The following is a 13,077-nucleotide window of genomic DNA, read 5'->3' on the forward strand; positions in this document are numbered from 1 at the left end:
CAGGGAGCTTAGCACTGACTTGGGGCTCTCCTTCAGAGTGACCATGGCTGGGTTTGCATCTGCAATATGAGCCTGAGGAGTGGCTTTAAGAGTATTGGGGGTGGAAGAATGACAACGTCCAAGCAGTGCCCAGTAGCGCCTGCCTCAAGGGGAAGAGAGAGGGGATTGTAGACTGTGGCTGAACTGGGGTGAGCAGATGCCCAGTTCCACTCAGCAGGGCCTGAACAAGCACACAGCTGGGTCCTGTCTGTGCTGAGTGCCACGGTGGGTCTCCTATCCCCTTCTCCTCACCTCAAGAAATGTACACAGTACAAAGACACCAGGCCGAGGAACGTGCTGTGTTCATGCTTTAATTCAGAGCTGTCTGCTACAGGCACAACTCTGTTTGAACAAAAGGACCAAGGAGACGAGAATCAAGACCCTTCCCAGCCCCCCTTTCCTGCATCCCATGAAATCTCTGTGAAGGGGATAGCCTAAGATGAGAGTGCATTGTGGCCCAATTGCATTGTCCCCTGGGTCAGACAGTGTGAGTTCCCTGGGTGGAGGCCCTTGCTCCACAGCCTGGAATTTGCCCCCCAAATGCTGTCAGATGCATGTGTTGGGAATTGGAAAGATACTCCAGTGAAAAGCTACACCCACTTGGAGACACTGTCTGTTAACTCTGGTCAGGGTCGGCTCTGTGCAGAAGTCCTGCCTGAGCGTGGGTCAAAGGGTCAGCAGGTTGCTCGGGCTCTGGCCCTGGCTTCAGAACTAAGGAGCCACTGCTGCAGGCCACTGGGCCCCAAGGGACCAGCAGCTCCAGAAAGTGTTTCCTTACGCCCTCGATTGGCTCCAGCTGGAGGCAGGGGAAAGGAGGTCTTAAAGATTTCTGCTCCAAAAGCTGGAGACAAGAGGGCAGGTTACAGTCCACTAAGGGGCACCAAGTGGAAGGGAAGGTGAGCTTTGGGGACGAGTATTCACTGTAAGTAGGGAGGGGGGAGCATGACACAGCCCCAGTCCTGCTGGGACCCTCTCTTTTAGAGCCGGTACCAGCAGGTTGCTGTGTGCCCATCTGCAGGAGCCTCATGGGCATCACAGCCCTTCTGCATAGATGCAAGACTCTGAGGACGCGCAAGCTAAGGGCACATGCTCAGGAGTAGGCTGGGACCACCAGTCCATGGGGCCCAGAGGCTGTCCCATGCTGGGCAGCGAGCTGCTCCCCCTGCTGGCCAGGAGAGCTCTCTAGAGGTATCATCAGAACCCACAACCCCTCGCTGTGGGTTAGGTCCCCCATGACCATGTGGGTAGGTCCAGAGCCAGAGCAGGAGCAGAGGGTGGTGGGGGAGCCTCACTCACCGCCTCTATACGTCCAGGACCACCCACAGCCCAGCCCGTCACAATGGCTTCTTCAGCAGCAGAAACTGAGTAGACCTCAACCCCAGCCCCGCCCAGCTCCAACAGAACAGGAGACACACCAGGAAGGCCCCAGACAGGAAGACACCGACAGAGACAGAGGGGCTCTGAAGCTGGACTAAATCCCAATGGTGAAAAATATATTGATTGGATGTTGTCAAATATAGTTCATACATTTATTTTCTCAGCAAAGCTTTGACTGTTGCTAGGGAGATACTGTGCAGCTCCGAGAGTGCACGGTGCAGGAGGCTGGGTCCGTGGCCAGTCATGGCTTGGCTTTGGATTGCTTTTGTTCCCTGCCCCTCCATGACGCCATCCCAGTGTCCTTTGGGGCAGCCCCAGCCAGGCCTCAGACACTCAGATTTGGTTCAGCAAGGGTAGAGGTGCTCCACAAAGGATGGCTGGTCTGAGGCCCAACTGAGGCGGGGGAGCTTTGGAGGCACAAAAGTATGTGACAGAGGGCTCTTGCCCCCATGGCTGGGCTAACAGCCCACTCCCAGTGCATGCAGGCGACCATCAGGGAGGGCAGAGTGGAGGGACAGAGCCCATGGAGTTAGGCAGTGCCGTCGGGGGAGCAGGGTGAGGGCAAACAACCTTGGCAAAGAACCAGAGAGGCCCCCATGCCAGAGGGATGAGAGTCAGGATCCCACCGACTCGCCAGATGCGAGGTCTAACCTGTGACAAGTGGGTGGGCTGGCCAGGGAGGTATGACCCCTATCGGGGAAGAAGAGGGAAGTGGGGGGTCCATGTACCTTCCCAGGCTGACCAGGCCTCCCACTTGCCCTGCGACACTCCGGCCTGGAAGGCACAGCCAGAGTACCCTGCTTTGGCCTGAACAGACGGACATCATGGCTTCAGAACTCCATGAGGAGAGTCATCCTACCAGACTGCCCGCCCTCCACTGGAGGCAGCCAAATTGGAGATTTGGAAACCCTCATCCCAGAAAGCGAGCAGCCACCCACTGGAGGTCCTGGGGTGGGTAGGAACCACACCCCAAAGAGAACATAGTGCAAAAAAGAATTGGGCCTGAGGCTGGAGGACTGTGGGGTGAGCTCAAGGGCCAACAGTGGCATTCGGCTTTTCAAACCCACCTGGGATTCCTGCTCCTGGCTTCTCCTTCTGCAGATGATGTGAGTTCATCTCAGAAGGTAGAGCCCTGCCTGTGCAGAGCTACTGGTCCTGCCTCATGTCTGCTAGGGGATTCTCCCATTGGCGGCTGGGGCTTGAGCAAGGGGTCCCAGCCCCACACTGAGCAGGTCAGGCCTGGTGAGCTCACAAGCAAGATCTGACACACCCACAAGCCAAGAGGAAAACAGATTGTGGGGAGGACAGACGGACACAGAACCCACCCTGCTCTCTGCTTCTCATGGCCCAGCATGCTCTTCCTGCAGCCCGTGGTGGGGAAAGGGAGCCCCTCAGTTTGAGGATCCAGAGCCTACTCTGAGTCCTCGGGTCAGTTCTCTGCCCTTTGGGCCCTGGGTGCCTCCATCCGAGGAGAGAACACTGGTCCAGGAGCTTGAGGACAGAGTGGCTTGGGAGAGATGACATGGAGTGGAGGGGCCTGGATCAGGGAAGGTCCCCAGGTCAACATAGCCAGAGACTTCCTGAGCAGGGCCTGTCCTCCTCAGAGGCTGGGTGGACGGAGGGTCAGGTGGAGGCTCTCATAGTTGATGTCCCTTACCTTCTCTCTGAGTTTTGGGATGCCTTTCCAAATGCTTACTTCTAGCCCCTGTTAACATCCGGGGGTGGGGGAGGAAAAACTATTCCAAACCTGAAAGTAAATAAATATGGTGACGCCCGTGGGGATGTGCGTGGGGGAGAGTGGACAGCATCCTACAATCAGTGGTCAGGCCGCGGCAGCGGAGCAGAGCTGCCCACGTGGCCCCCCTCAGAGCTGGGAGCTGCTGCCTGCTGAGCTGGAGCCCGGCTGGCTCAGCGAGCGGCAGCTGATCCTGCGGATGGAGTGCAAGGCCACCGTGCAGCAGCCCCGCAGCAGGGAGCTGATGTTGTAAATGGGCTGGCCCTGGCGTCGCTGGGAGCGACAGAGCCAGGCCACCGTGGGCACAGCCGGCACCACCACGGCCAGCAGATCCACGATGTAGTGGCGACTCCAGTAGCTCTTGGGCTCCTTTTCCGTGGGGGCTGTCTCCTCCTCCTCTTCCACAGGACACACCACGCTCACTGGTAGCCCGGGGTTGGAGCTGGTTCCGGGTCGCTGTGTGGTAGGCCCACAGGTGATGGGTTCCGGGGCCTCGAGCTCATCACCCACCGTCACCACCACTGCTGAGTTGGGGTCTCTGGGCCCTGGGAGGTGAGGACCTGGCTCGGGATGCCTGTCCTCAGGGACTGTCCCACAGACCTGAGCCTGGCCCATCTTCTCCATGATGGCGTCCAGGTCAGACTGGCACTGCACGAAGTCCGTTTGGATGGCTCTCTCCTGCATGCAGCTGGCCTGCACGCCAGCCTCCATGCCACACAGCAGCTTCTCATAGGTGTTACTGGCAGGGAAGCGGGGGCCCAGGTTGAAGGAGCTGTGTAGTGAGGCTTCCTCGGGGCCACAGTCCACCCCCGATGACAGCAGGCTGCTGGCCTCCAGGGCATCCGTCCGGCTCAGTGTGTCATCGGCAGCTGCAAATCCACTGTCAGGTCCATCCTCAGCAGACACACTGGGGGCGTCACCGGGCTGGCGGTCACCACAGACAGCTGGGTCACTCAGCTTGGTGTAGGTAGAACTGCGGGTGAGGGAGCGGGCAGGGGATCCTCCCGCTGACTCCCCGGTGCCCTCCTCCTTGGCTGTGCCATTTTGGGCCACCTCCATGCTGTGCAGCAGCGTTTCCAGCTTCTTGTTCTGGATGTTGATGTCCACGAAGTATTTCTGCAGCCCCTTGTCCTTGTCGATGAGGTTGTTCTTGACAGTGTCGATGACCTGCTTGAGCTGTTTGATCTCCTTGCGGGCCTCCTTCAAGGCCAACTGCGCCTCCACTCGGTGGCACTCCTCCTCAATCCAGTCCTCTTGCATGCGTGACAGCTGCGCCTTCAGGTCATCGATCTCTGTGTCCCTGCAACAAAGAAACACACGTGCTCTCTGCCTGCCCTCCATTTGATGAGGCAAGTGCAGATGGCCCTGGGTTGAGGTAGCTCAAAGCTAGAAACCAAGGAAGGGGGAGTCAATGCCTCTTCTTCCTTTCGTCCTGCACGGAACAGCAAGGATAGTGGGGCCAGGAGTCATGACAGGCAAGGTCTCTTCTGGGGAGAGGGAAGAAATGACAGTAGGGACATCACCATTCTCACCCCTTAGGCTGAGACATCTCTATCTACATAGGAGACTAAACAAAGGTTCTTTTTTGTTTGTTTGTTTTGTGGAGATAGAATCTTACTCTAGATCAGGCTGACCTGGACTTCACTCTGTAGTCCCAGGATCGCCTCCAACTCACAGCGATCCTCCTACATCTCCCTCCCAAGTGCTTGAGATTAAAGGTGTGCACCACCATGCCCAGCATGAACAATGATTCTTTTTTTAAAAAAAAGATTTTATTTATTTATTATAGATAGGGAGAAAGAGAGAGAGAGGGAGAGAACGGGCACACCAGGGCCTCTAGACACTGCAAACGAACAGCACATGCATGTGCCACCATGTGCTTACATGGGACCTGGAGAATTGAACTGGGGTCCTTAGGTTTTGCAGGCATGTGCCTTAACCACTAAGCCATCTCTCCAGCCTGGACAAAGATTTTTAATTAATATGTACTGCTGCTATCAAAGCATAATAAAATCTTGGGCTGGAGAGATGGCTTAGTAGTTAAGGTACTTCCCTGTAAAGCCAAAGGACCTAGGTTTGATTCCCCAGTACCCGCATAAAGTCAGATGCACTAGGTGGTGCATGTGTCTGGAGTTCATTTATAATGGCTAGAGGCCCTGGTGTGCCCATTCCCTTTCTCTCCTCTGCCTCTTTCTCTCTAATAAATGTATAAAATATATTTTAAAAATAAAATCTTGCCAGGCATGGTGGCACACACCTTTAATCCTGACACTTGGGAGGCAGAGGTAGGAGGATCACAGATAGTTCAAGGCCACCCTGAGACTACATAGTAAATTCCAGGTCAGCCTGGGCTACAGTGAGACCCTACCTCGAACTCCCCCCTACAAAAAAATAATAAAATCTCAATGTAAAATAACAAAACACCATACATGAATATGACCAACCATTAAAGCAAGTTGTGAACATTTTTTTGCATGTGTGTGTATGTGGTATGTGTGCATATACATTGTGCGCATGTTCATATGTGTGTGGGTGCATGAGTACATGCATGTGGAGACTGGAGGTCAATGTTGGTCAATATTTTCCTCAATTGCTCTTCATGTAATTATTATTTTTAAAGTTCTTATTTATTTTGGGGCTGGAGAAAAGGCTTAGCAGTTAAGCACTTGCCTCTGAAGCCTAAGGACCCTGGTTCAAGTCTCGATTCCCAGTACCCATGTAAGCCAGATGCACAAGGTGGTGCATGCATATGGAGTTCGTTTGCAATAGCTGGAGGCCCTGATGTACCCATTCTCTCTCTCTCTTTCTATCTCTGTCTGTCTGTTGCTCTCAAATAAATAAATACAACTAAACAAGAAAAGATTTAAAAGTTTTGTTTGTAAGTAGAATGAGAGAGACAGAGAGAGAGAGAGAGAGAGAGAGAGAGAGAGAGAGAGAGAGAGAGAGACATGGGTATGCCAGGGCCTCTAGCTGCTACATACTCCAGACACATGCATCACTTTGTACATCTGGCTTTTTGTGGGCACTGGAGAATTGAACCCTGGTTGTTAGGCTTTGCAGGCAAGCACCTTAACTGCTGAGCCATCTCTCCATCCCTGTTACTACTATTATTATTGTCACCATCATCGTTTTGAGAGAGGGTCCTTCACCGAACCTGGGGCTCACTGGTCCATCTAGACTAGCTAGCCATTGAGCCCCTGTGCTGAGATTATGTGCTGCCATGCCCAGCTGGGAATCTGAACTCAAGCCCTCACTTTACCAACTGAGCCATCTCCCCAGCCCCAGGTTGTGGACATTTTAAGTGGAGAGACATCTGGCTAGAGACCTCTAGGGAGATGGTGGTGATGTGAGGGAAATGACTGCCTTCAGTACTGGGGTGGGGGAAGCTGATGATTTTACAACCACCCCTCTTCCAAAGGGATGAAAAATGGTAGATGAATTGGAAGAGGGTGAGGAGGTGAGGAGGACAGGGTAGCTCTCTTGTATCCATGCCCAAAGTTTCTTCTTTGCATCTACTGTCAAGGGGAGAGGCTGGGGGAAAAAAAATGGATGACAAAAGTTACAGAGCTATTCCAGAGAGAAGGGACTTGCCTCCAGCAAAATAGATATAAGGCTTTTGCTCCAAAATGCTGAGGCTTTTTCAGATCCCTCAGTTATAGATGGAGAGATGGAGCTGGCGGGCAGGGGGTGGGGTTGGCTGCAGGAGAGGGAGATGGTTGGCAAAATGTGCCATCCATCTAGACGTAAAATCAGGATGAGGCCCAATAGAGACTGGCTGCAAGCAGTGGGCTAGGAGGAAACTCACTGAGGCTTAACCAATACCTGGGGCCTTCTTCCCCCAGTACCTTCTTAGTGATGCCATCCACATGCAGCCCTTCAGCCCTATGCCTAGGTGCACGTGAATAAACTATTGATGGTGTGGCCAATCCTGTCATTGGAAATTTATGAGCTTAGCAAATTGAATGTCCCATATGAGGCACCTTTTTGTTTGTTTTTGTTTTTCAAGGCAGGGTCTGACAGGGCCCAGGCTGACATAAAATTCACTGTGTAGTCTCAGGGTGGCCTCGAACTCATAGCGATCCTCCTACCTCTGCCTCCTGAGTGCTGGGATTAAAGGCGTGCACCATCCCACCTGGCTTTTTATTTTTTTTGAAATATTTAATTTATTTGACAGAGAAAGGGTGGGGGAGAGAGAAAGAATGGGTATGCCAGGGCCTCCATCTACTGCAAACGAACTCCAGACATATGCTTCCCTTGTGCATCTGGCTTACATGGGTCCTGGGGAATCAAACTGGGGTCCTTTGGCTTTGCAGGCAAATGCCTTAACCACTAAGCCATTTCCCCAGCCCAGTCACTGATTCTTTTAAAGCCAGATTGAAAATGGGCCCAGGAACCTCTCTATACGATGTGCTGAGGGGGCTGCACCAGACCAAGAGGTCAGCAGTGACCTCCTCAGGACCACCCAATAAGGCACAGCTCAGCAATAGGTAGGTGGGGGGGGGGGTCGGTGAGCTGGAGCTGCTTTGAGTGACAAGGACAGATGGATCAACAAGCTTTTCCTTCTTCCTGCCTCTGGGTGGGAGCTCACTTGAGGCTGACCCTGCTGGTGTCTCTCCCCACTTCTCACTCATGACTGCCCCTAGAAAGAAGAGAGTGTGGAAGAAGGAACTGGGCATGCTTGGTTTAGCTGCCCCTCTCTTCTTGAAGCCAGCTGGATGCCAGGAAGCAACAGCTTCCCGACCCTGAGTAGACCTCACCGGGTGGCAAGGATGCCTTTGTATTCTATCATGACGGAGAAGGTTGGCAAGGCAGTGAGATGGGTAAAGGGCATATACAATGGAAGGGGGGCACAGCATCTGGAAGTACAGAGTGCTTGACAAAAGTACATGGTGTCTGGGATGAGGAGGCAAGCCAATGTGGGGATTATGGACATGAAATAATCTGCAAAGGAGCCAGGTATTAGGGCAAGGAGAGACTTGCCATGGCGTCCTGTGAAGGTAACTGACCAGCTGGGGGTGAGGTGAGGATGCCCACAGGAGAGCCCTCTGCCAAACTACACAGGGTGGGTAGTCTACATGCAGCTGCAGGCTGGCCTAGAGATTAAAGTAGAATGATTGCTGGCCCCATGAGGAAGTGAGTGCAAAAGGCCAGACCCTGGGCATCACTGGGAAGACGAGAAGTAAAAATAGAAACTCTCTGGCTGGAGAGATGGCTTAGCAATCAAGGTGCTTGCCTGCAAAGCCAAAGGACCCAGGTTCAACTCCCCAGGACCCATGTAAGCCAGACACACAAGGTTGCACATGCCTCTGGAGTTTGCAGTGGTTACCTTTCTCTCTCTCCCTCCCTCTTTCTCTCTTAAATAAAATAAAAATAAAAATATTAAAAAAAAAACCCCTAGAAACTCTCGAAGATTGTGGGGCCCACAGACCACTACCAGAAACCTGTACTCCTAAACTACTACAAATTCAAAATGGACCGGCTGAGCTGGGCGCGGTGGTGCATGCCTTTAATGACAGAACCCAGCCTTGGGAGGCAGAGTTAGGAGGATGGCCATGCACTCGAGGCCACCCCGAGACTGTGTAATGAATTCCAGGCCAGCCTGGGCTAGAGTGAGACCCTACCTGGAACCCCCCCCCAAAAAAAAAAAATTAAAAAATAAATAAATAAAACTAAAAACGAAAATGAAAAAAAGGGCTGGCTTCTTGGCAAAGGCTGGTGAAGAAAGACGTGGTCAGGCCATGTTGTATTCTGAAATGCCAAAGAACACAGATCTATAGAGAGACAGAAAGATCAGTGGTTGCTAGGGGCTGGGTGGCTGAAGAAGAATGGGGAATGACCACTGACGGGAATCGAGCTTCTTGTGGGGGTGACAGAAATGTGGAATGAAATTGTGGTAATGCTCACACAAGGGTGGGACTACCCTACAGCCTCAGAAATGTATGCTTTAGACAGGTCAATTATATGGTAGGTGAGTCACCTAGGATGGGGTACTATATAAAGCTAGTATACAAGAAAAGAAAATAGAAAGGGCACTGTTGTAGTGTCTGCCCAGAACTTTCGTGCCCAGCTCAGCACACATGCCTTCTCCAGCTCACGGAGGCTATGTTTCGTAGACATAGTTTAGAGGGAGTGTTTAAAGTGATGAGAGAAGAAGCACCCACCCTAAAGGTAGGTTTGCTTTTGTTGTTGTTGTTTTGCTTCCCCCCCACACCCCGCCCCAGGTTGGGTTTCACTCTAGCTCAGGCTGACCTAGAATTCACTATGTAGTCTCAGGGTGGCCTCGAACTCATTCACGGTGATCCTCCTACTTCTGCCTCCCAAGTGCTGGGATTAAAGGCGTGTGCCATCACACCCGGCTTGTTGTTGTTTGTTTTGAGACAAGGCCTCACTGTGTAGCCCAGGCTGGCCTTAAACTCATAATTCTCCTGCCTCGGCCTCCTGAGTGTTGCAGTGAGAAGCATATGCCACAGTGTCCAGCCTTCGAGTGTGGGCCTTGCAGCCAGCACCCCCAGGAAAGTCCACTGGAGTGTTGTGGGGACCTGAGAATAAGCACAGCTGGGCCTGAGCTCCTGGAAGACCCTCAGGCTGGGCAGGAGATCAGCTACAGTGTTTCCTGTTTTTTTTTTGTTTTTTTTTTAAGGTAGGGTCTCACTGTAGCCCAGCCTGACCTGGAATTCATTATGTAGTTTCAGGGTGGCCTCGAACTAATGGCAATTCTCCTACCTCTGCCTCCTGAGTGCTGGGATTAAAGGCATGCACCACCATGCCTAGCTTTCCTGATGTTTTCTATTTATTGGAAGGAAGCCAATACGGAGGGAGACTTCTGGAGCCCCCCGTGTGCCTCACTGCATGGAGGCAAAGGAGGGTTAAATGGCTGTTTCTCACCCCAAAGGGATAAGCTAGAAAGATATCCTGTGTTCCAGCTTCTTGGAAAGATATGAGCCAGGGGATCAGATGAGATCAAGACAAGCTGTGAGTCTCTGGGTGGGAGAAGAGTGCCACAGGAGGGCAGCCCATGGGACAGCACCTACCAAAAACCCTCCCACCAGCCCAAGCAGCTGCGGGAAGCTGTCATGGGAGTTAGGGGCCGGGGTCTCTACAAATGGGCCCAAGCAGGTGGATGGCAGAAAGCCACAACCTCTTCCTCCCAGGGACTCTGCAAAACCTCTTTGTGAGGGTGGTGTGTGTCCTCAGGGCTGCTCTGGTCTGCCACTCACCGGTCCTGGAGCCGGTCCTGTGTGTCCTTGAGCCGGGCCTTCAGGTGCCGGATGCACACCTCCTTCTGCTGTAGTGGAGTCAGGTACTGCTCTGGGGTAGGGGGCTTGATGCCATGGTTGTCGCTGCATAGTGTGTATTTCATAGAGCGCCTGCAAGGGGACATTCATAAGGGACGTGGGGAAGCAAGAGGACAGGCAAGGCGCAGGGGCTGGACCAGGGAACAGGCAAGCCAGCCTAATTATCTTCAACCCATGCCACCAGGCGGCTCTGGCTCCGAGCCAGGCCTACCGTATGGACCACGCAGCCATAGCCTGAGGATAGACAACCTTCTAGGAGGTGGGTTTTTATTTTATTTCTTTGAGGTAGGGTCTTAGTGTAGCCCAGGCTAACTTGGAATTCACTATGTAGCCTCAGGCTGGCCTTGAACTCACAGCCATCCTTCTACCTCTGCCTCCCAAGTGCTGAGATTAAAGGCGTGCACCACTACACCTAGCTAGGAGGTGGGTTTTAATAAAGCTCTTCTGAATGAAGACCAGGGTGGGGGAGTGGGGGAGTCAAGGCTCTTCTGCTTGTAGGAGAGGAGATATTATGTGGCACATGCATGCTAAGGACATGATAGTGTAATGGGCATGTCCTCAGAGCAGCACTGGGTGTAGGGACACCTTTATCTTTAGGGCTGGCTCCCCCTAACCCCCATGGGGACTCAGTGTGTGTCCAGAGCCCAGGCTGCAAGTGTCTATCCCAGAGGATGTGTGTGGGGGCTGGAAGTGAGGAGCAAGGGCAGGCTCTGGGTGGACATGGATGGAGGGCAAGAACTCATCTTTAGAGGAGGCGACATCTTCCAAGGTAGGAGAAACTCTCCTCCCCTGAGCTGAGAGCCCATTCAACCCAGGGACGGGCATGGGGAGAGCAGACGTGTGTAAAGTCACAGCCGTCTCCACACACGCTACATGCACACACACACACTGGCGGCAGTGGCAAGCCCTAGCCGCTTCCCTGCTCTCAGGAGATTCATGACATCTCAGTTACATGGTTCCTGCTTGGCCCTGTGCGTTCTACCGTCCTCATAGGCGAGTCCCCGGGCCAGGACACTCACACACCCATGCTCCCGTGGCCGTTGCTAGCACACGTGTGGACACCTACCCGGTCTGGGCAGGGGCCGTCAACAGCAGTACCCTGGGTGGCAGTAGGCATGGAAGCAACCAACGGCGTGTGCAGCATACCCAGACACACCAGTGCCAAAGAAGACGAGAAGATTCTACTGAGCAGGCCAGCTGCAGCCAGGGCAGAAGGCTGGTCAGGCTTTCCCGGGAAGGAGGGAGTTCCTGATTCCACAACAGACTACGGCCCGGACGGTTCCGCCCACAGCTTCCTGGCTGCCGGTTCTGTTCCTTAAGAAGCCTGCTTAGCTTCTGGCTTCAAACCACGGGAGTGTTCCCATACCCCGGAGACAGCGGCCTGGGGCCCCCACTTAACTCCTTCAGGAGGTGGAGACGCTCAGGGCAGATATATTTCATGGGTGTGGGAAAGACAGGTCCTAAGGAGGACCATTTGCTGAAGCAGTCAAGTTCAGGACAAGTTTAAGATTTCATGAAAGCTGTCTCATGTTTACTGTACAGTAGGAATGGAAGCCAAGTCACACACACACACCCTTTTGTTGTGTGTGTGTGTGTACATGGGCGCATGTGCCAGAGGACAGCCTCTGGTGTCATTCTTTGGGTACCATTCACCTTCATCTTTTTTTTCTTTTCCTTCCTTCCTTCCTTTCTTTTTTTTTTCCTTTCTCTTTTTTTGAGACAGGATCTCTCAGCCTGGCCAGCAAGTCACAGGAATCTGCCTGTTACCACCTCTCTAGCATTGTGATAACAAGACTATACCACCATGGCTAGCTGGGTTTTTTGTTTGTTTGTTTTTCTTTTTGGTATTTCGAGGTAGGGTTTCACTCCAGGCCAGGCTGACCTGGAATTCACTATGTAGTCTTGGGGTGGCCTCAAACTCATGGTGATCCTCCTACATCTGCTTCCCGAGTGCTGGGATTAAGGCATGCGCTACCACACCCAGCTTTTTTTTTTTTTTTTTATGTGGGTTCTGAGGATTAGACTCAGGTCTTCACAGTAGTGAGGGAAGCAGTTTACCAACTGAGTTATCTCCCCAGTTTCCAGGATTCTTTCCTGCTTGACAAGGAGCAGATGGAACCTGGGCTTTCTTACTCTGGTCTAAGATCTCTCTTTCCAAAAGAGAAGCAATCTACACAGCATCACCAGTGTCATTTGTGTAGCCAACCTCCTGCCCTGCAACGACCTTGGCAGGAAGATACAGACCTAAGAAGAGTAGAGAGAGTCTGTGGCGGGTAGGGGGGAGCGGGGGGGCGGGGGGGCGATGATCCGAGATTAAGCTGGTAAGAATGGAGGATTATAAGGAAGTGATTACTTTGACTCTGCCCATGTGCTTTTATAAGGTATTATATAACATTTAGCACTCATGTGTTTTTAGTCACTAGCTCTATCTCTGTTGAAAATTATACATGCATACATATATACGTACATACATACATATACACACACAGCAGATAAGAGAAATATGTCGTGATGCAGGTCTCTTGGCTATCCACACCCTGGTCAGCCTGGTTGTTTACAGCAAGGCTCTCAGGGTGGACTTCCCTCACCCTGAAGCAGCAGCCCCATTGGGCAAGAGGACTTTTCCACAGA

General features: G+C 52.6%; 1 protein-coding gene across 4 annotated transcripts in view; it reads right to left on the minus strand.

The window, feature by feature from the left end:
* Window positions 1-334: 334 nt before the first annotated feature.
* Snph (syntaphilin) overlaps window positions 335-13,077 on the minus strand; it is a 50,639-nt gene continuing 37,896 nt past the window's right edge. For all 4 annotated transcript variants that reach the window (XM_045157560.1, XM_045157558.1, XM_045157559.1 and 1 more), the window contains 2 exons: window positions 10,369-10,518; window positions 335-4,451 (listed from right to left, as the gene is read on the minus strand). In XM_045157560.1, coding sequence (XP_045013495.1) covers window positions 3,281-4,451; window positions 10,369-10,518 — 1,321 coding nt within the window. In that variant the 3' untranslated portion in view covers window positions 335-3,280. The remainder of the gene's footprint in view (window positions 4,452-10,368; window positions 10,519-13,077) is intronic.

Source organism: Jaculus jaculus, chromosome 8, assembly GCF_020740685.1.
Source record: "Jaculus jaculus isolate mJacJac1 chromosome 8, mJacJac1.mat.Y.cur, whole genome shotgun sequence".
NCBI classification, from domain to species: domain Eukaryota; kingdom Metazoa; phylum Chordata; class Mammalia; order Rodentia; family Dipodidae; genus Jaculus; species Jaculus jaculus.